Source organism: Juglans microcarpa x Juglans regia, chromosome 4S (assembly GCF_004785595.1).
Source record: "Juglans microcarpa x Juglans regia isolate MS1-56 chromosome 4S, Jm3101_v1.0, whole genome shotgun sequence".
Taxonomy (NCBI): domain Eukaryota; kingdom Viridiplantae; phylum Streptophyta; class Magnoliopsida; order Fagales; family Juglandaceae; genus Juglans; species Juglans microcarpa x Juglans regia.
Genome location: NC_054601.1, coordinates 4,607,226 through 4,631,705, shown reverse-complemented (window position 1 = coordinate 4,631,705; position 24,480 = coordinate 4,607,226). Strand labels below are relative to the sequence as shown.

Genomic DNA, 24,480 nt, shown 5'->3' with positions numbered 1-24,480 from the left:
ATTCCATTCCCAACGACCATCTTGAACGTTGAAATAAATGCTACCATTTGACTACGGCGCCCTTTTGTAAGTCATATTTTTCATTTACAAACATAATTTAAATATAAAATATTTTTTAATTAAATAATATTACATGTATTTACAATTTTACTTATATTTTTTACTTACAAAACTCATTTTATTAGTTTTATTTTAAATTTCAAATTTCATGATTTTTAACATATCAATAATTGACATGTAGAGAAGTAAATTTTTTGTAAGTTTTTCTTAAATATATTTAACATTTTCCCTTTTAATTTTAAATTTTTTCATTTAATTTTTATTTAGTTATTACAATTTTCTCAAACTCTCAAATAAAATTACAAAACACAAAAAATAATACAATCTTTTCAAATTTTAAAACAAAAATTATATTCAAAAAATTTGTAACTTTATAATAGTTTTATTCAAGTTTGTTTATCTCCTTTTCCAAAATACAATAAAATATCTTAACTCAAATTATTTAACTATTATTCATAAACCATTTTATTACTTAATATTCACAAATATGCTAAGATATTTCAAGGTCCAATTTGGCAACACAACATATATAAAGTATTCTCAAATATTATCATATATTTTCTTTCCAAATATCACTCAAACATAATATTTTTTAATTTTAAATATTCAACTTTTTCATCTAATCATTACCTAATGATTACAATTTTTTCAAACTCTCAAACAAAATACAAAAAAATAATACTACTTTTTCAAATTTCAAAACAAAAATAATATGAATAAATTATATTCAAATAATTTGTTAACTTTATAATATTTGAATTTAACTTTTTATCCCACCTTTCTCAAAATCCAATAAAATATTTTAATTCAAACCATTTCGTTACTATTAACAGATATGTTGAGATATTTTTATTATCCAAATGAGCCCTAATATTATTTATTTTCCATTCACTATTATTTTCTAAATTGATTAAAAAATATTTTCAGGTACTAGCTATTTCATTTGCTTTTCTTCTGCACCAATATTTCTCAATTTCTTATTTCGTTCCTTTGCTTTTCTTCTCCACCATTTATTTCGTTTCAATTTTTTTTTTTTGCCTGTTATTGCTGGGTTCAATCTTTCAGATTTAGGATTTTTTTTGGAGGGAGGGTTTTGTTCTTTGTTTTAGTGCTGCCAGAGCTGAGATTTGAGCTGGAAACAAAAAGAAATTAATGGATTTTGTTTTAGGTAAAAATGTAATAGACAGATGCGTATTTTTTAATGGCATTGTTAAATATTTAGAATATATTTGTTGCATTCTAAAAATATTGCTATGCACTTTTATTAATGTATTTCTATATAGCTCTTAATTTAGAAAAAAATATTATTAAATTGATAATATATTATTATTATTTTGACTAATAGATAGATGATCTAATGTGAGAATAAATTTTCGAGTGGAATAACCAAATATAAAATCATGTTATATTATACAAATTTTACATTTACATTTGCTAATGCTCTAACTTGCTGCAAATTGGAATTCCTTTCGGAATCGAGCAAAAAGACGAGGCGCAAATGCAATTCAATGCCCTTCCTTTCTTTTACATTACTTAAAAAGGGATTATATTAAATTCAAATCATTGTCCAATACTTATTCTTTTTTTTTTTTTTTTTTTTTTTTTTTTTTTTTTTTTATTGTCCCATTATATTTAGCTTTTCAGAAAATAAAAAGAATTAAGCAGACTAGGAACTAGGAAGAAAACAATCTGCAAGTGTCTGTCCAGATCAAGGTAGCAATGTACCAAAGGGAGAGGACATAAGAAGCTCCTTTATAAGTTTTCAAGCTCTATTGTATCCATATAACTCATTTTACAATTAATTAATGTGATAGGAAATCTCATTAAAAATACTCTTTTGTTTTTTTTAACTCAACTGTCGTCCATTTAAAAGAAAGTTGAAAGAAAGGTCTTATGTATATCATTACTTAATTTGAATTTACATCTATATAGCTAATGCAGCCGTGGATGTTGCAATGGAATGACAAAAACATAAATTGGAATAGAATATCAGCCTAATCAGTAAATTGAGAAAGAACAAACCTGGTTTATTGGAGGACTACACAACCCTATTATTACTCTATTCTCCCCTTACAACATTTACTATACAGCATAGCTACATATATGGTACAACAAAGTAAGGAAAGCGGCCAGCCAGATGAGCTGCTCGTATCCAAAGTAGGTCGGCTAGCTGCAGATTGGGTCAGTCCGGTGAAACCAAAAGGTGGCGCCTGATATATGTGGGATACCGGTTCAACATCCCATTTGCCAAGAGTTGTGCATGACACTCATCTCCACCTCCGAACTACTGGTCCTCTTGTCTATAGATGTTCTACCTGTTGAGGAAAGAAACATTTAGACAACTATGAGGATTTTCTTTTAGGAAATACTGAAAACAAATGAGGAAAATAAACCTGATCTTGATCTCAATAACATCAGAAAGTAGAAACCTTCAGTATATGAGAGCAACTAAACCAACTTCATGTTGGCAATAACTTTCTCAAGCTGATTAGCAAAAAGGGATTGCTAAAACAAGACAACCCAAGGCACAAACTGTTCATTGCTGTTGTGTTCAGAATGGAAATGAAGATTACATTCATTATACCAATGCTTCAAGAGCTCTTACCCAGTTTGAGATAGCCGCCTCCAGTTAAGTATTTGGTGAGACTGAGGATGCCTTGGCAAGTATGATTCATCACCCACAAACTGCTCTGAGTAGCTAGGAGTTGAAGGAGACCAAACTGGAACTACACCTCCATCCCTCTCTCGCCTACTACTACTAGAAGATTCTGCCGTGGAATCTTCAGGGGCACTCTGGAGCACTATTGGAGTACCAAATTGTGCCAGGTTGTCTCTCCGAACAGTCTGAAGAACTGGTTGGTTTAATGTGTTCCTCATTGCTTCTTGATTTCCATTTAAATTGGTTGGCACTTCACCTCTGTTATCTACTGCCAAATTTTGAAGATCCAAAGAAGGCTCTTCCTCTTCCACTCTCACTAAAGAAGAAGTCATGCTCGGGACCATCTGATCCTCGTAGCGACGAATTGTAGTAGAGGGGTTGTTCCTCACTGGTTCATGATTTTCCTCCATTTGTATATCTTGAGGAAAGGCAATCGGGGTTGAATCAGACTCTCCAAGCCCTTCCTCCGTTCCATTTTCAATAGCAGCTCTTGATGCTGCTTCTTGCTGCCACATCTCTGATAGTGCTTCTTGCAACCTAGCTTTTGCTGCGTCTATCTCTACAATGGGAAGAGGATAGTTTGATCCCAGCTCAATTCCAGCAGCTTGGAGTACAGATTCTGGTGCATTCCACGGGTGGTGTATCCATTCAGTTGGTAGCCTGGCAAGTTCAGGAAGCCAACGTCGTACATACTCTCCATTAGGGTCGAACTTGTAACCCTGAAACTGTCAGAAAATAATAACCTAGTTGAAACATTTCCTTACTAAAAGTCTATCATCCACAAGCAGCTCTAAAGCTAATATTAATAAACGAGTCAAATGTCAATGTTTTATGATTGCATTCTCAGAGTTCTATCTCCATATTCCTTGCACAACTTTGCATTCTCAAAGTTGAATGCAGATTCGGGGGAACCTTGATTAATATGAAATGTTTCAGAAAAATAAATTTTGAAATGCTTACTTATCAAAAATAAATAAATTTTGAAATGCAAGGTTCTTACTGTCATGTATGTGGTCATGCCCATGGGCAAAATCTTTTGAACTAAATTTGAATACAAAGAAAAAAAACAATGCATTAAGACTTAAGAGCCATGCAAAATCCGAATGTAAACCAACTATAGCATGAACCTGGAGCCTGCTGAAAGCCCCCGAAACTTATCTATATTATAGAGTATGCAGGTTCCTAAAGGGAAAAACACTGTTAACTTCAAACATAAGAACATAAGCCCAGATATGAATTTGAATACCACTAGATCAGTCCTTCAGGGCTTCACCAGGTTACTAGGCATAACCTCACAAACATGTCTCCTACATTTCTGCTATATCACTCATTCAGAAAGACAGGTGCAGAGGCTGACAAGAAGTTAAGCTAGGACACAAGTTATTCTTTAAAAGCCTTCGATTAGGAAAACTAGAATCTTGATCTGAGGTAATATACATCTATATTGGAAAGTCCAGAGAATATGTAGAAGAGTAAATCAGAATTAGCATAGATTTAAAGATGTGGTTGTATCTGGAAGGTCAGAAACAGAACCAAGTTGTCCAGAACTAAGTACATCCATCCGCACCTGTGGATTATCTATTCGGTCAAAGTCACGGCCATCAGGGACAGTACCAGATATATACTGCCAACCAAGAGCATCACTCTCAAGATCCGCATCTAGGAGTGTATCCCAAAAGTATTTCATCCCCCATCTCCAAGGAAGTTGAAGAACCTTCACAAAGAAACTAGAAACCACTACTCGTATCCGATCATGCAACCATCCAGTGGCCCATAGCTCCCTCATGCCAGCATCCACCAATGGATAACCAGTTCTACCTTGTCTCCATGCCTTAAAATAACCTTCATTCACGACCCAAGGGAAGTACTTGAGGTGTCCAAGAAGAGGCCTTTCATGGCTGTAAGGATGGTTAAAACTCAAGTATCTTGAATATTCTCTAAGACCGATAGACTTCAGAAATAAGTTTACACTCTCTTCACCAGCCTCGTTTCCTTCATTGGCCCAGAGAACCTGCTTGATGCGGACAAGATGAAATACTTTCCGCACACTCACCTCCCCAAAATGCAGGTGGGGAGAGAGGAATGAGGTCGTGGCACTATCCGCTTTCCTGCGATTTTTAGAATACTCTAGCAATGGCCCATTTATGAATGTAGTCAGAGCCTTATCAGCATTGCTCCAACCGGGTGACCATGCTCGAGCAAGAAGTGCATTGCTTCCCTTCTCTGATTCATCTTCAAAAATTAATGCATCTGATGGGCACCTTGATACATCACCTGAGAAGGGTGCAAGAAAAGACATTAGGTTTGGAGACACATAAGGTTGCTGTTCATACTTCTGAATTATAACAGCGTGAGTTAACTGCAACCACTTTGTTTAGAAATATTATCCACTTTAAATGTAGAAAAGCTTATTACTATTTTTTATTTCCAAGTAGGTATTTCATTTAGATGTTAACATGGTCGTATTAGCCACAAGGGTGAGTTGCGACATTCTGAGATCCATCAGATATTTTGTAGGCTAAGCTGCCTCAGTAAATGAGAGGGAAGAACACGACATAGAATACGCATCACTTGGTAGACAGGCTCGAAAAGGTTTCAATAGGTAACTTTTTTTTATCAGTTTTTTAATTTTTTCTGACACGTACTCCATTGCCCCAACCAGAGGTCAATAGGTAACTTATGAAGGCCAGTTAAAAGTTTCACCGCGTTTTTATGCTCTGGGTTATCTGTTAATCATGCCACCTGCACTGTAATCTGTCTAGACATTTAAAACTTGCAATCTTTGCAGTAAAGTCCTTTTTATTAGCTTCAATAATGTCAGCACACAATGTGCCACGTTAATTAGCTAACCTAACACAATTTGATGATTTCACCACTGGAAATCCACATAAACCATTTTGTTCTCTTGATTTTTACCAATGTTTGTGATACTTTCCAAGTAATTTCCTAATTAGAATTGGGAGCAAGCATAAAAGATTTCCCATATTAGGGGGTTTGCTATTTTGAATAAATTCAATATGCAATCTCTTGTTAAAAAATCAAAGATTTCATCCTCATAAAAGTACATAGAGATTTGGACGAACATTGACCTGAAATTATCCTCTTAGGTGGGAGAAGTGGTGCCTCCGGGTCATAAGGCATGCTAAGGCATCTTTCCCAGAAGGAGGCGAAAGTTGTGAACGGGCAGCCATGAGCATCATTAACATCCCACGGTTCATAGAGCAAATCCGCATTAAAGGAACGTACAGCTATCCCTTGGGCACTTAAAACCTCCTTTGCCCGGTGATCCCTAACAAGTGACAAAGGGTCTAAAACACAGAAATTAGCCAGTAAATTTAAAATGGAAAAGTGAATTCTGTTGGCTTGAACCACAATTGGATATTCTGTAAGCAGATGATGAATATGAATACCTTTATGCAGAGTAGAGAAACCCTTTTCGCTTTTCAGTACAGATAAATTCTTGATGCTCAAAACTTTGGTTAAGAAAGATGAATAGATATAAAAGAAAGTGATTGATCTTATCCGATGGAAGGGGACAAGATGAACACAAACGGATGAAGAAAAAGAAAAATCCCAATATATATGTTTATATCATATAGATGGCACCCATAAAGCAAGTATCAAACCCATTATATTGTAAACATCTAATGAGCAATAAATTACCCAAAACAAAATATGATAGAAAAAAGCGACCCCACTCCATTCCAAAAATTCACCATAACAAACAATCTTGGAGGTTTTAAAGAATATAAACAGTTTCTTGGGTAATTAAGAATGTAAACAGAGTTAATTGGCCATCCAAAAGTTCATATTCCCAAATCAAAATAAGAAAGTAATAAATTAAACAAAACTCAAAAGAAGAAAAATGGTAAAAACGTAAGACAACAATAAGTATAATCAACGTCAATCAACATGTTCCATAAAACAGGAGGAAATCATAGAAACAGACCATATAAATGGTTGAAGAAGAGTTGAGTTGCACCGGTCGACTTGACAACCTCAAGAAGAGAGGAAACACTGTCAGTGGATCTCTTGGTGACAAGAAAAGTGCCAAGGCTCCTCAAAGAGGAATCAAGGTGAGCCAAACTGTTCTTAAGCCACCACCTTGAAACCCTTCCTGGGTAGTAGTGGCCTTCCTCCTCGGGTGCCCAGATGAAGACTGCAACCACAGCACCCGCTCTCACTCCAGCGGCCAGTGCTGGGTTATCCTCGAGTCTCAGATCTCTCCTGAACCATACTATACTACAGCCTCCACCTGACATCTCCAAAAAAAAAAAAAAAAAAAAGAACCCACCTCAATCGAGACACACACAGTCTCTCTCTCTCTCTCTCTCTCTCTCAACTAGACCATATCCTCTCTCTCTCTCTCGTTGTTGAGCACAAAAGGGGGGTATTGTAATTAATCCTTATCTTTTGTTTTTTCCCTGTACCATTTTGGTAATGTGAAGAAGGATTTTAAACCATAAGCAAGAATAAAGTGCGATTCATTTTGGGGTGGATATATTTTGCATTTATCTTTTCTTCTCTTTCTGATATGATCAGATTAGTATAATATTTATTTATTCATTTTCCCACTTTGTTGGGCCATGGGTGAGTTTCCTTTTCATGCATATGGATTTAGCACTGATTTAGATACAGAAATCATCTTATTTTATCGTAAATTATTTTAAATTATTACATAAAATATAATAAAAATTAGTTTTTTTAAATTTTAAAATAATAATAATATTAAAAAATAATATTTAATAATATTTTATTCAACTCATCTAAAATTACCTCATCTCATTTCACTATCCAAGCGAATATTAATCTTTTATTCGGTTTGAATAAAGAAACGGTTTCATCTCATCATTATAATTTTTTTAAATTTCTATACAAAATATAATAATCAATTTAAATTTTTTAAAATAATAATAATATTAAAAATAATATTTTAATAATATTTTTTAAATTATTTAACTTTTATTTAAAATTATTTCATCTCATATCCTACAACCAATTTGATCAGTTGCAGCCAAAATGCTCTTTGCAGGAGAGAGAGAGAGAGAGAGACTGGAGAGCGACTGAAGACCTTTGGGTAGTGAAGGTGGGGATACGAATTGATCGGCAAATTACAGCCACAACTTTTTTTCTCATAGATTTATTTATTTATGTTTTTTCTTATCCTATGCAACAACAACAAATCCCCACCCACCTCTCTAGTTCCTTCTCTAATCCTCTCTTTGACAGGGTGGAAATTTCTAAATTGGAAGATACCTTTATTTTTCTTCTTTATTTGTCTGTTTTTTGTAAGCCATTATTTTATCAGACTGGAGCACCAAGTGGCCAAAAGACATCTATATGTTGCTGTCCAACGGAACAGAGTTTCTGTTTTGCGGGAATCTTCAAGCCCGATTGTTATACTTTATTGAAATTAATTTAATTTAATTTTAAGTTGAATTTAATATTTAAATATTTAATTTTTAAATTATTAAATTCATTTCAACTCAAATCATCTTTATACGTGAGATTTATAACATTTTTAATTCAACACATGTTTACACATAAAACTTACATTATTTTTTAAATTTTCATAAAGATATTTAAACTCATTTTAATAATCAAATACATATAAATTAGCTTCATAAAACTTATTTTACCAACTCAATTTATTATTATTTATAAAGAACTCATTTCAACTCAATTCAATATCCAAACGTAGCTTCCGTGAAGCCGAGATTCGGATTTATTTTTTTAGACTTTACTGATATTCTATTAATGTCTCGCTGTAAAAGGCAATTTATGACGTGGCTCTCAACTTCTTAGAGAAATTTAAAAATTATGAAAATTTATATTTTATTATATCAAAAATAATTATAAAATATCAAACATATACCACAATTAACATTTATAACACCATAAATTGGTTGCGTGTCACAATCTGAAAAATAAGATTTTAAAATATTGGATGATAATTTAAAAATTATATTACATAAAGAATGATAATTTAAAAGGGTTTTTTTAGAAATATTATGCCGCCTTAGTTATAATGTAAAATGGATAAAGCAAATCTAAGATTCCAATCTTCATATTTTTATATTTGCAGACGTTATTTTATTTTGAATATATATATATATATATATATATTAATAAATCACATGATACCATACTGCCGAGAAAAAAAAAAAAAAAAAAAACACATGATACCATACAATAGTATAAGGTGAATAAGACACAGTAAACAACATAATTGGAGAAAGATAATAGCAATACTTTTTTTTTTCGTGTGATTTTTCATCTCCTCCCTCCCAAAAGGAAGGAAAAGAACATGCAATCTAAACATAAGAAAATTCACTCTGTTCGATGCAAATAAATAAAGAAATCATGTCAGCTACATTAAACATATTCATGTCAACTACATTTTTTGTGTGTCTTGCATTAATTAGAGATGTGGTACTCTAGATATTATCCGTACTAAGATGTACACGAGAGACCATGAATATGTTTATTTTTTGGGAGGGCTATTGGCGATATATATATATATATATAATATTATAAAGAACTGTTATAGCCATAAAATATTGTACAAAATTAAGTTCATAAATTAACATAATTTTATATATACGTTAATTATAATTTTTTTTTTCCTACTAAAACAGCAGCTGCCGAGCTCATGGGTGGAAGTGAGGATCTTGGATTCTTTTATATAAATATATATATATATATATATATATATATATCTAGATCTTGACACCGACATGGTAATCATTAAGCACAATAACGTCATGTCCTTCGTTGTCTGACTAATATGCACAGGGATGTTTCTAATGAATGCCATCATATTATCATATTATGTAATAATTATTGCAAAGATCAATTATAAAAGTCATAAGAGGTTTGAACAGTAAATTGATATGAGATAAGATAAAATAAAATAAAAATAAAATAAAATATTATTTTTTAATATTAATTTTATTTTGAGATTTGAAAAAGTTTAATTGTTTATTATATTTTACGTAGAAGTTTGAAAATGTTGTAATAATTAGATGTGATGAGTTGAGATGCTCTCTCAATCCAAACTGTTAGGGTGTATGTGGAGACTGGTTTTAGAATTGAAAAATGTGTTTGTTGGATGTGAGCTCGAGCGAAACTCAACCAGAGTTCGCTCGACACTGAGCTTGAACGAGACACAAACTCTAGTGTTCGCTCGAGTCTTGCTCGACATCTCGTTTGAACCAATATTAATTTGGTTGTTCGCTCGAGACATGCTCGACACGCTGCTAGAGCGAAGAACACAGATTTTGCCAATTAGGGTTTCCAGCGTCGTTTGCTATATATATTTATCATATTTGACTTGTGTTGGACAACTTTCAACATATTTTGAGAGAAAACAATTGTCAAGTGAGTGCATATTGTGTGAGAAAGTAAAAAATCCTAGAAAGTGTGAGTTGAGATTGAATGATTGTAATCTCCTCTATTAATAAGATTTGTGCAGCTCTATAGACATAGACAATTTGCCAAACTACGTATATTATGCGTCGTGTGCTTGATTGTAATTGATTTTACTTTATTTGTCATCGTTAGTGTGAGTGTTTTACACAACATTTCACAACACAAACAAGTAAGCTCATTCTATTGGGAGATTAATCCAAGAGTTTTTAGTCAGATAAGTTATTTGTTTATTTACTTTAGTAAGGATACTAGGATAGAAAAACAATTTTTTTTTTTTTACAAATCTATTTTAAATAAAAGACATTTTTAAAAAATTAATGATATTCCTACAATTTTATTTTACAAACTTTCAATAAAAAGTTTATCGTAAATGCATCTCAAATAACTTGAAGAAAGATTTTCTAGTCCAATGAACATATAAATTATTTGCATCTAAAGATCAAGACTCTTATAACTTAAGCCAACCTTTAAAGTAAATGCCAATGAAATGCAAAATATGACTCATTTCACTACAAAAGTCGTGTATTGGATTAGCCAAAACATGAAAAGTGAGCTTTTGAGCTACAATAAATAAAATGAGCCGGTCATATTTGGTTGAATATTGTTTGCATATCAAATCTTTATTTTTTTTCCCGTTAAAATGAAAAGAAGAGTTTGCTGCCCCCCTCGTATTTCTCTGACTTTCTCTCCCTTTCTCTCTTCCTAAATCACAATTGTCATTTTGTTGAGGAGCAGAAAAACAATATGTTTCATTTTTTGGTGCGAGAATTTGTCATTTTCTACCATTCTCTCCCTTTCTCTCATTTTCCCTCCATTTCTCTCTTCCCAGATTGTTATTGAGAATTTGTTAAGTCTCAAAAAAAAAAAAAAAAAAAATTCTTTCATTTTGTGGGTAGATTCTCTCACTTTCTCTTCCTTTCTTTCCATTTTTGGATTAAAATCCTCAAGCATTGTCTCTTTGTTTCCTTTGATGCAAAATTTGTTGGTATGTTTTCTTCATCGATTGAGAAGGCTTCCCTCCAGCGATTGAATCTTTATGAGGCAGCTAGGACAATCTTTCAACAATTGATCTTGTGTGGAAGCTAGGTAAAAATTCTTGCTTATTGTTACGATTGTAGTTGGTTTTTACTTCATTGTGTGCTGTTTTTAGACCTCGTTGGTGGTATTTTGTATGAATTTTAGATTAATTTAGGGTTTGTTCAAGTGATTTTGTAGTAGGATTTAGTGTTTGTGCTTCTGTGTTACGATAAGTTTAGTGATTTGTTGTTCCAAATATGTGGTATATGCTGCTGTGAGAATTATTTTTGCTGATAAGAAACTTAAGATAATCACGTGGTATCTTAAGATAATCATGTTAGTAGTGTACATGAATATGTACACTCCACTTAGAGAGCCAACACAATCACGTGGTATCTTAGATTCTTAATGACTTGAAAAGAAAGAAATACATATATATTGCCTTCAATGATCTGTGTCAACCATATTTGATGACTGAAAATACTTGGGCAATGTTTTAGTTCTGTTTATTAGCTGGTTTGTGACTGGAAATACGTGTGGGCAGCACATGTGTTTTAATTATGGAAAACTCTTCTTGCAGTCAGATGGGGTAACGTGGCGCAGTCGTCGTCTACATGGAACAAATTAAACGATTCGTTTCATTCAAAATAACAAACGGTGCATTTTTCTCACTTTCGTTTTCGTTTTCTCTCATCTTCTTCACGAGGCTTATCTTTTCCCCCTTCCTTCTCCAAATCGAACCTTCTCCACTTCGTGCTCTCCTCCTCTCCAATGCCTGATCTCCAGGTCATGTCAAAATCGAAAAAAAAATGCACAAGAAAGGACAGGCGTGAAAGGCTTTTCAGATAAAATCATTTCTCTGGTTACTTCATTTGGCTCTCTCTCACTCTCTCGCAGACATATGCGGAGGATGAACATTGATATGGGTCTGAGTCCAAGTAACTTTTAATTGTATAATGAGCGGAGGTCTCAACCCCAAGATTGCTCTACAAGAACTTGAAACCCGAAGGCTACAAAGCCATCCAATGCTCCTTGATGCTCTGTTCTATGAGGAGGAGAGTTTTGAGGAAGAGAATGGTATTGAGGAAGACGGGAGTGAGAACCCTGATAAGAAAATGAGAAACCCATGTGTGTCTGAGTCGTCTGATCTCAGATGAGCCTCTAATGGTGGCTTGGAAGGAGGTTGTGGATTGGATTTTAAGGGTTAAACCGCATTATGAGTTCTCTGCTTTGACAATTTTTCTCACGATGAATTACTTTGACAGGCTTGCTTCTAGGTTGACATTCCAGAGGGACAAGCCCTGGATTTCATCTTTAAGAGTCCCCAGCTGACTACTTTGTTTGTGGTCCTCCACAATGACGCAGACAATGAAGAATGTTTTCCTTCGAGATTTATGGATTGTTCTATGGCGGAGAATTGAGGGAGTGAAGAGGTGAGTGGGTTTTTGTACGAGGTGGGAGTTCAGGAAGAGATGAAATTAGGAGTCACAGGGGCGCAAAGTCCAGCTGCCATGGGAAGAAAAATCAAAAAGAGAAAGAGAAAGAGAAAGAGAGAGAGAGGTAAAGGCGAAGGATTTGAGACAGCTCTGCTTTACATTATTGTTCTTGTCTAAGAAGAAAACTCTGCTACTCACCCACTCACCGAAAAAGTTTGGTTTATTTTTCTTTCTTTAATTTTTCTTTTTTGCGGTTTTGCTCTCTTTTTTTTTTTTTTTTTTTCCACATAAGACAAAATATACATATGGTTACCCCCCGCTTGCACACCTCGCTTGTACCTAGCATAATTGTTTGTAGATTATGTTTTGACAATTTTGTAGCATGTATTGTATTGGCAATTTTGTGGATTATGGTTTGACAATTTTATGCCATGTATTGTAAAATATGATAAAATAAATTAGTAAAAAAAATATTATTATTAAATGACTGAAATATGCAAAAGACAGAACATAATATTTTAGCTAAATTTTATATTCACGTTTGCCTATTCCAATGATAATGCTCCGAGGGTTTGAATTTGTGTGTCCATCATTGCATTCTCATATAATCGATATAACGTGTATAAATGACTGAAATTCATTATGAAAAACACCCAGGTGATAATTATATGCAAATAGCAACATATATATAACAGTCCAAAAATAAAAATAATACGATATAAACTATAATTTCCATAATTATAGGATTAAGGGCTTGTTTGGAAAAAAGTTTCCATTCCAAAATTTTTATTTTATTTTATTTCATTTCATCTCATCTTCTTCTCAATCATTACTCAAATACAAATACTTTCAAACTAATTATTACAACTTTTTCAAACTAATCATTACAACTTTTCAAAACTTTCAAACAAAAAATAAAAAACAATTCAATTTTTCAAATCTCCAAATAAAAATAATATTAAAAAAATATATTCTAACAATATTTTAACTTTATAATATTTTTTATTTAATTTTTTTTTCTTATTTCCCAAAACCCCATATAATTCAAACTATCTCACTATTTTCACAAACTATCTTATTACTATTTATAAAATTCTCATATCATCTCACTTCATAAACTTGTCTTAATTAATAGAAAGTAAATTCTACCTGTTATTTCACATATAATGTAGATATAGTCATATGTTGTGCAAGCGCCACACATTTTTTTTTTAAAAAAAATCCATCAATAAAAAAATTAATTTTTTTCTTTTCATTTAAATTTCATATTTATTTTTTAAAAAAATATGTGACATTTGCGCACTATAAATATCATTTTTTTTAGTGGTGCTACAGGTAACCGAGCCACGAAACCGTGGGGGAATCGGCTGCAAAGTTAGCAAAAAAGGAGGAAAAAAAAAACTGAGAAAGGAATTTCAGATTTCAGATTTCTTGAACAGTCGGACTCCAATATTGTCCCACGCATCCCTCTCTGGGACGTACTTTCTCATAGCACATTTGGTCTCATCCAAAGCTTACATCACCTCCTCACTCCTCATCCATGGTTGCCACTAGTCCTCTCCATCCTGCTAGTATACCTTCTGGCATCTCCTCCCAAGTCCCAAGCGTCCTTTTCCACATCGTAAACTGTCCATTCTTTTGCAACATTGCCTCTCACATTCACCATACAAAGCTTTCATTTCCACCTGACTGCATCTATTGCTTCTCTGCTGAATCTCCCATTGTTTTAATCTTTCTCACATCCACTCGCTAGCTAGACTCTTATATGTATGCTACGTCTTTATTTTTCCTACTTGTTTTACATTTATTTTTTAGCATATGTCTTGTTTGGTTGCTGAGAAAGTGGAAGAAAAGTATTTCGGAGTTGTCATTTTATCTTCTTCTTCTTTTTTCTTTTTTTTTTTGGTAATGAAAAACTCTACTAAATTGGATCCGTTGGTGAAAAATAAAACTTTGGTGAAAAAGTTGGCCAAGCGCCCATGTTGTGGAGAGTGGGCTGAAGATGAGAGGGTGAGAGAGGGCCGGTAAAAAAATATGCATTGTAGCAGCGAGAAGGATAAGGTTGCCAGAGACGGAGACTGATTGGATAGGAAGGTTGCGTGATATGAAAGATGGGTGGTGAAGGAGAATGCGGAACGGTGCGTTAGGTGGTGGCGGTGGAAGGAGATGCCAACTCGATGAAATCGAATTGAAGGTGAAGAAGTTGACGGCATCCGATTGACTTTCAGCAGTAGCAGTTAGACTGGAGTTGGCCATTGGAGGGGGGCTAAGCCTAGGCTAGGGTAGCGGTGGGGATTTTCGTGGGATGCTTCTTACGAGCAGTTTTATTAAGTCATGTAGGATACGGTTGGACGACGGTTCCTCCAACCGGTTGTAGTCAGCATTTTTCTTCTTTTTTTTCACTACAGAAGACATGTTACACGTGTTTCACAAGTCCAAGTGGTTGAATTTTGGTTTAAAATCCGGCCCCCTCCCTCGATAATTGTCCACCCTTGACAAATGTAACGCAACAAGAGAACTAGGCTAGAGACTTGGTTAATTCAGAGAAAAGGAAGAGCAAAAATGTTGACACAAGTGCACGTGTCACCATATGGGTGCGATCCATTTCCCAAGTATATAGTGCTATAATTAGTCGTGGAGGGGGGCCTCAAGGTCCCCTCCTGACGCTCTCTGTGATCATATCAACCATCCACTAGGCTACATTTCAAGTACCTTTAATAATAAGAGAATCTGAAGTTCAAGATGTTAGAGGGAGTTATTATCTTCCAATCTCAAAGAACCAACGCAGACAATATTAAAGTTATGACATGTGGGTCGGAAAATGTCCCAATCTCTTTGATCATTTCCGCTTAGACTCGTTGGTTTGAAAGTTGGTGGGAATTGGGAGTGCCTTGAATTCTATAATTGTTAAAAAAAAAATAACAAAAAAAAAACATAAAATAGGATGTTCATTATATATTAGCTCTAGACATTTCATTAGATGCTGTTGAAAGCTCAAGTAAGGGTTGAAAAAATTGCTTACGGATGAAAGAGAAAATGTGTGTGAGAAAAGAGTTACGCTATATACAGTTTATTTTTGTATATTTTTTTATGTATTTTAATGATGTAATTAGTTAAAATAATTATTTTATATTAAAAAAAATGACGTAACTAATTACATTAATAAAATATATAAAAAATATATAAAAGTGACTGATATCAAAATTTTTGTAAAAAAAAAGACCGTGAAAAAAATGGGTTTTGAATATTGACCAATCAGGTTTGGTAATACGACATTATGGTTAATTGATTACAGGATGAATATTTTCCAATGTGTCAAATTTTCAAACGAGTGGGTTAGAAAATGTCAGAGATTCAATTAATAGCTGGCTGCAACAATATTTCAATTTGACCAAAACTTAGGTAGCCGTCATTGGCAGATATGTATGGACTGTATACTGGCCCTTACTTTTGACTGGGCTCATTTTGACATATGTGGGCTTTATGAGCCTGTATACTGGCCCATCAGCTTTTTTCATTGTTTAATTCCCTTGAAGAATGTAGTTCAATTAGAGAAAAGTGGGACATATTTGAGGTTGTAACTAAGGCTAAAAATCGACTACCTCGGTTTGGTTTTGTGCAAAAACCGAAACCGACTGAGCACCACTTTTTTGGAGGGAAAAATTGGTTGAAACTGACTGTGTAAGGAAGTAAAACGGCCGGACCAGTTACCGGCCAGTTTATCGATCTGCAGTGGACTCTGCCGGAGTGAGAAGATAAACATCTAATTGTAAAGAGACTCAACTTTCAAGTAAGAACAAAGTTATAAAAACTGAAAATCATACCTAAAAAAAAATACCGCCATGTAGCAGACTCCGTGGGTCATGGGGTTTGTTTTAAGATGCGGTGGATTCTGTGAGGAGGACGGAAATGGAGTGGGATTATAAACACCGGGGTCGTGCCGTTTGCCGGAGGCTGGAACTAGAGGTGGAGGTGGAGGCTGGAGGTGAAGTGCTAGAGAGTGGAGGCTGCGAAGTGTGAACTATGAAGTGTGAAGTGAATGAAGTCGAAAAGAAGAAGAGGGAAGAACAGGGTGCTTAAACCCTAGGATGAAACGGAACCGCTTGGTTTAGGCCAAGCAGTGCCGTTTCATTTAGTTTTTTTTTTTTTTTTTTTTTTTTTAACTATAGACCCTAAACGGCATCGTTTTAGATATGTATAATTTTTAAAAAATATATATACGTATGGGGTCGGCCAATTCATCGGTTTAACACAATGTCAAACCGCTGCTGAACCGACCCACGTCGGTTTTGAAGAAATTGTACCGTCGGCCAATCGGTTCCCTGCCGGTTTTGACCAGTTTCGAGCTCTGGCGGCCGATCTGAGTCGGTTCCGATCGGTTTTCCGGTTTCTTGTATAGCCCTAGTTGTAACTATCTAAATTAGTTAGCTAAGAAAAACTAGGAGAGTTAGTTACTTAAGCGCGATGTTAAATTTATGATGATTGTGTAATATTTAAATATATATATACTCAATATACATTAAATATTAAATATTCTCGATGTTCCACTTGGATACAAAAATTCGCTCAATCCATCTTATCTAATTATTACAATTTTGTTAAATTTCTACACAAAATACAATTAACAATTCAACTTTTTCAAATTTCAAAACGAAAATAATATTAAAAAATAATTTTTTAATAATCTTTTATTTAACTTTCCGTTTTCATCTCATCTCAACTCACTATCAAAACCTCTCCAGTTAATCCATCGCATGATGTGTGCTATACATATAATAATTTATGACTTATGAGAAAAGATATTTGTAACTGTGAATTGTGCAACCGCAGCATAATCGTTTTGAAAAAAGTGAATAAAATATAATATTTAGATGAAAAAAATTAATTAATTTTTTAATAGTAGACCTTTACTTTTTTTTAAAACGATTATGCGGCGTTTACACATTTCATGATTGTGTATATAATTATTCAAAATATATAAGGCGTGTAAAGTATACACGAAATTCAAATTTCCTGACATGATTGCCATGACATTATCATTATAAGAAACTAATTTGAGTACATTAATGCATCCACAAATGGGGTGGGGGATGGATTAGGTGGCGGAAATAAATAATTAAGAAAGATCATAATAAAGAAACCTAACCATATGATCCGGTTTTTCTATGCTGATTTGACAAACACGACGTAGCAGTCTAATGTGTTGTAAGAGAAAATGAAGTACTCTACTCACAAAAGAAATTAGAGCCTACCTTGTTCACGCTGCTCACGCATTTTACATCTTTTTCAATCCTAAGAAACGATTGGGACTATCTGCATATTTAAATCATCCTGATATATATAGCTTGGCATTTGCAGTACTCTAATGTGTTTGGCATTTGCACCCATGTAATGATCAAAATCCTCTCTGCGATCGAGTGAAATACCTTGCACAGCCAATATTCCAAACAGCTCGCTGAATCCAGCAACTTCATGATGCCTTGAATTAATAATACTGATCAAGTGTAGAATTAAGAAGCGAAAAATAAGTATTGAAAAATATATATAATTGCGTTCATGAGTTATTCCAATAAATAGTGTCATATCCAATATTTAAATTAAATTAATTTCATATGTGTGGAGTCAAGCTCTCGTGTTGTGAAAGACTTGGAAGAGCAAAGCTAGACTGGCCCGCATTATTAAACGTCTGAACTCTGAACTGTTCATGATATATATATATATATATATATATCAAGTGTATCAAGAATTAATAAGCATTCTGCATCGATCCCCAGCACATGAGTATAAACCCCGACAGAAGTTTAAAAGGTCAAAAGTAAGGTACATTACAGCTAGCCACAGGTTAGACTAGCATGTGGGAGTGGGACTGATCATGACAAGTCAAAGTGCAGTACTTCATGCCAAGTTTGAGTTTCTTGATCTATTATTGTGAGATGATGATGATGATATTGCATGCCAGCGCTGGTGATTGCGCATGGGGCATTAACAATTCTGCCATGTACAATTGTCCGAGCCGCCAGCAACCGCCTGCCACGTTTTGTATTTAACATGCTGATGGGAAAATCTAGTCATGTTAGTAAAGAGTCAGTCAAAGGGTCATTTTTAAATAAGTCTTCTAAGACCTCTAAGTTGTCTTTCCCACGTGTTTCAAGAGATTTTTAGATATCGTTTGAATTTAAAGATAAATTAAAATAGATTATAAATAATAATAAAATAAGTTATAAATAATAGTAAAATTTATGAGTTAAAATTGATAAATAATAATAAATAATAATGAAATAAATTGAAATAAATTAAAATGATTTACGAATATAAACTAAACATTAGGCTATATAAATACGTGCCCAAACAGATTTTTTTAACTTGGGTTCTGAATAATTGCAACACTAATCTGATAAATACTTGTTTCTCTATTTTTGTGATCAACTTTGTTTTTTTAAATATATTCTTAAATGTATTCTTCACCATCTGTTGAAAATTGTTTAATATGTTCTAATTGACGTAATTAAATCTATCAATAACATGCATATATCTGTTCAAAGTTGGACCTTGCTAATATTATTCCATCCCTCCCCCCTCCTTTCCAAGCCATTGCTTTCAACAAGGTATTTACTTTTTCAATCCATTAGTGATACATGTAGTTTTTCTTTTGTACTTATAAAAAAAAGTATTTTCTTATACATGTAGAGTTGTAGTTTTGCTGCTTCATATGATTTGATGAATTCATTATACCTAACATGTGTTTTCTCTATTATTCTTGATATATTCCCGATAATCGGGTTATCATATTCATCCATATTTCCCCATGGACATCTACTGAAGCCATTAAATTTATTGGTCATAGATATATTTTTTTTTAATTATTATTTACACTTCATGATTGTATTCTTAGATTTCTGGTAATGTAGATAAAGTTAAGAAAATTCTAGTTCAAGCAGTTGAGGATGTTCAACTGTCAAAACCAATTCTTGAGGTTTGTATTCTCTCGTGTCTGCATGTGTGCAGACACATAAGCGTAAGGAGGTTGTAACATAACAAGAACATGAAAAAAGAAATAAAAAACAAAAAATAAAAATAAAAACCTAAGGAGGTTGCCAACCTAAATCAGAAGAAAATTATGTGGTTGGCATCTGCCTCTTTTAGAAGCAGATGGGTTTAGGTTGAATTCTGCCTCTTTTAACTTCAGCTTCTCCCATCATCGAAAATTACATATTAATTAGGTTGAATTCTCATTAAGATAATGGATAAAAGTATTTATTTATTCATTTATTCAGTTTTATAGAAATCAGTATAGAATGTTATCATCATCAATATCTTCTACATCGTTTGGAAAACGTCATTTGGGACAACCATTTTGCTTCTGTAAGGAGGAAGCTACACTGAGATATTCAAATACTACAAAAAATCCAGGACGACCCTTCTTAGGGTGTCCAAAATACAACACAGAGGTAACTACTTCATTTTTACATCTAACATTTTTAAATGATAGAAATTAATATAATTTGTTGTACATCTAACTCTTTTTTACGGATATAATTACAAGGATTACCATATTGTAAGTTTTTCATATGGGCAGATAGTAATCAAGAATTGAAGGCCCAACTTAGAGAAAAAAATAATAAATTGTTAAGGAAGGAGAAAGAGCTCGAGCAGATACTCGACGATGTTGAAAAGACGAAAACTGAGCTCCGTAAGAGAGTGGATGAAATCGAGAAGAGAGAGGTGGAGGTATCCAATAGAAAGATGGTGGTAACCAATAGAGAGATGGTACTCTTGAAGCGCGAAACTGAAATAAGGCGTTCACACACAAAACTTTGGGTGTATTGAACTTTTTCATTTGTAGTTGTGTGTTGGTTAGTAGTATGTAAGTAATTGGTGCTAACTTGTAACTTGTATTTAGTATGTAAGTTGTAACTTCTTAGATTGGTGCTAACTTGTAACTTGTAAATTATCAAGAACTTTTTGTGTATATTAACCTGTAAATTTTATTAACTGCATGTATTTAGTGTATCCTTTTCTATTCCCATAGAATTTTTGTGAATGGATTATTTTTAGATGACTAGAGCAGGTCGATTAATAATTTTCCTTTGCATGATTAATAATTTTGAGACCTCACAATATGGAGACTTTCTGCCTGTATTGTTGCTTTTGTTATGTGTCTAGAATTATGCATTTATATATAGATAATTATATTATACCCCTATATTTCCTAAATATTTCTCCTTGGGATTCCATTATTATTATTTTTTTCTCTTTATTTTCGGGGACAGTAATTTTGCCATGCATTAGTAATTTGATCTTTATTAGAAGGGGGTCAATATTGGAATTGCATATTATATAATATACAAAATTATGTATATGCATGCATGGAATTAGACCTCGATTGCTCATTAACTCGAAATGAATATTTGTAGTCAGTATATATATATATATATATATATATATATATATATATATATAAATAAATATGAGGCCACAACGTTTTTGGAACCGAGAGCGTTGCTTTCTTGTACAGAGTACGTACAATATTATTCTTACAATTTGCTGGTATTAACTACTAAAAAAATTAAGAGTTGACAGCTATATAGCATAATATGTTATTGGCATACAGGACAAACACTAACCAACCCCTCACAGTCCTTGCATAAACACAGGTGCCGACAAGGCATCAACAACATGGAGACCTCCTTTGCCTTGCATGCTCTACAAGCCACGTGCTCTTTCATGTTCTCTATCTCAATGTCTTTCTCCTGTAGCTTTTTGCTTACACCTTTCTCTATAGCAGCAAGGAAAGAAGCAATGTGTTTCTGCTTCATGTCCCTCACCCCCTTTGCCAACTGTTCCTCCTGATTCAAGAGTGATCAATAAATTATTCCACAGGTGCTAGGAACAGCATAAAATGATCAGCTGAATTTATATGGAATTAGCTTGAATACTGTTTTTAGCCGAGTATGAACTTCATACCCTTGAAAACTACCACACATAATGCCCCGCTAGGTCTCCATGACATAGCATCAAAAAACAGTGATCCCAAGTATACATTAGCTATAAAACTACCAACTAATAGTCAAAGGCCACACTTCATTTGAAATGCTAAGGATTAAGATGACGTAATGAAATTCTTTTGAGTTATAAAAATAAGCATGGGTGTAAATAAACTGGAACTAATGAATGGTAGGCAACACCCCCTCCCCCCCCCCCCCCCCCCTGGCGTAACACCTCTATCAAACTCTTCAAAATTTTGGGTGTCATACACACACTTCATTAACGCATTCTTCATCCCAGTTTTATAGGAAGCATAGGAGCCAAGTTTTTCGGAGACTTTCTTCAGGATATGCTATAGGCAAAATCTATGTTGGGTCTCTGGGAAAACATTAGCTATTGGATTTTTCATCGCTCTATCTTGATCAGTGATAATTGATTTCGGAGCTATGCCATCCATACACTACAACCAGGTCTTGAATAACCACACAAAGGTCTCCGTATCCTCACTAGAAATCAAGACTGCTCCCAACAAAATTGACTGACCATGATGGTTTACACCAACAAATGGTGCAAATGGCATCCCATGTCTATTCGTCAAGTATGTGGTATGTGGTGTCAAATGTGACCATATCACCGAAATATTAGTACGCAGCTCTACTACGGGGGTCTGCCCAAAAGACATTTCTTAACCTCCCATCATCATCTAGATCCATCAACGCAAAGAATCCAGGATTTTTGTACTACATTCTACAAAAATACTCTCAAAGAGCACCAGCACCACCAGCGCCAAGTCGTAGATGTCTTGCCTTGTCGATGTAATTACGACAATTTTTTTCAAAAAATGGAAGGTTCTCAAATTCGCCCGCGCCAACAACAAGAGATCCAAAGCTCTTATTCATTCGGATGCCAGCCAAATCATTTATATCTAAGACTCTTTTTACGGAGTCACTCACTTCTCTATTACATCGAAAGAAGCGAGATTTCTTTGGACTCAGGCCGTGGTTATGGATATTATGAACTGTAGTCAACCGAAACTTTTCATCAGATTTTAAGGCATTAATTTTTGCCTTACATTATGTCTTTCCTGTCGGGCGTGGGTTGGCGACATTGAAAGTCCTATTACGGGCCTTCCCACCACGAGCACAAGCAAGGGTGACATACCTAACTGTCTCATCTTCTCCCCTCTCAGTCCTTTTTGTCATCACCCCAAACCCGCGCTTCTTAGCATATTGCTTATAATAACTCATTAAATCTTCAAAGGAATTAAACTCCATTCCTGACTTTATCTCCTCAATCATGTCGTCAACATCCATTTCAACATTCTGAGACGTCCCCGCACTGCCATTCTCAGTTTCCTATGGAAGTGGTCTATCCTCATTACTTTCCTCAACTCTAGCGGATGTACATTGTGCTTTAGTTTCTCCATCCTCGGGTCTATTATCCTCTGAATCAACTATTCTACTCGTAGCAAAGCTTGTATTGATGAGAGGAGTCGGAGGATATATGGCATGTGGAAATGGGTAACCAGCATTCTGCAAAAGACAAAGAAATATGCAATTAAATTCCTGAATTGGAAAAACGAACTTATTAAAAATAAATAATAACATATAATAACATATAATCACCATATGTATGTTGATTGGATATTTCTGTCCATCTGGATATGGCATAAACTCCAATGGCCACGCAGGCACTTCTCCATAGTAACCGTGATAGTGATATGGGATGTCTGGACAAGTTGATGGTATGTCCTAACATGTTATTGAATTTGAGTTATTGATGTATTTTAAAAATAAATATCAAGTTAATACATTTAAATGTTATTGATAGATTAAATTATATAACATACCGCGAATGGGGAATTTAGCTAGATAGTATTGGCGTGGATGGGTGTTCTTTACCGTTTCCCATGCTGAGAGAGAGCTAAAAGCAAATACTGGATCTAAAAAGTAAAAATACAAATAAGGGAGCTCAGATATATGGGCTATAGATATTCATCTATACAAGTATAGAATGTACAGAAACAACTCATAAATTGGCAGTTTATTAGCAGGCCTATGACCATACAGATTCATCATTGTCCATCATATATTATGCACTTGTTTAATTAATTTACAGCCAAATAGTTGTCTAAATAGGAGAACTCTTGCTTAATCTACGATTGATTTTTCAGTTTTTCTGCTTTTCAACAACAATAAAATATGTCCAACAATAATTCAAGCATGTTGAAATGATGTGAAGAAATCTAATGTGAATGCTTTCTCATTCTCTGTTTCGCACTTTGGTTTCACTCACATCCATTCCCACACAGAACTAGAAACGCATGCAGAAAGACAGTGATATTAAAGCCAATAAAAATGTGTAACTACATCAAAGGAGAAATTCAAAGAAAACAAACTACACTGACAATCAATAGTTAGCTTCCAACTACATCTACCACTTTTTAGATTTCTAAGCAACCAAGCGAAACAAAAAAATCACCATGCTCAACAAATTTCGGAACGTAAAAGACAATTTTAGATCAGGAAATGAAGAATAATAATGAAAACAAAAAAGAAAAAGATAGACCATGGTGGATAGAATAGTTGCCTGTGTATAGCTTGAAATTTGTCGGAGATCTGTAGGCGGCTTTTGTGGGAGTCGATCTGCTCGAACTCGCAGTCTCCAGTAACCCGATGTTGGTACAGATCTCAGGATGGATAATAAGTTACCTTCTGAGGTCGAAGTTACCGTTGTTCTCTCGGGAGAAGATGAAGCTCGACACTTCAGGCCCAGATGAGAGGAGAAGACGTTTTCGGGAGCTTGGGATCTACAACTCGGAAGAAGAAGAAGCTCGGGCACAAAGCGACCGTCGTTACCGACGAAGTAGGCTCAAGAAGAAGAATCTACAGG

General features: G+C 34.1%; 1 protein-coding gene and 1 pseudogene across 2 annotated transcripts; both read right to left on the bottom strand.

Annotated features, from left to right (window-relative positions):
* Positions 1-2,021: 2,021 nt before the first annotated feature.
* Positions 2,022-7,226, bottom strand: LOC121262869 (cryptochrome-1). 2 transcript variants are annotated; one of them, XM_041165532.1, is made up of 5 exons: positions 6,669-7,226; positions 5,809-6,027; positions 4,287-4,993; positions 2,666-3,438; positions 2,022-2,375 (listed from the first exon to the last, which is right to left on the bottom strand). In XM_041165532.1, exons 1-5 carry the CDS (start codon positions 6,979-6,981, stop codon positions 2,372-2,374), a joined length of 2,016 nt encoding a protein of 671 aa, XP_041021466.1. In that variant the 5' UTR covers positions 6,982-7,226; the 3' UTR covers positions 2,022-2,371. The 2 variants fall into 2 exon arrangements, with proteins under 2 accessions (XP_041021466.1, XP_041021465.1); XM_041165531.1 differs by having other exon boundaries at positions 2,666-3,444; positions 6,669-7,224.
* Positions 7,227-14,130: 6,904 nt separating this feature from the next.
* On the bottom strand, positions 14,131-14,859 carry LOC121262736 (annotated as a pseudogene).
* Positions 14,860-24,480: the final 9,621 nt, after the last annotated feature.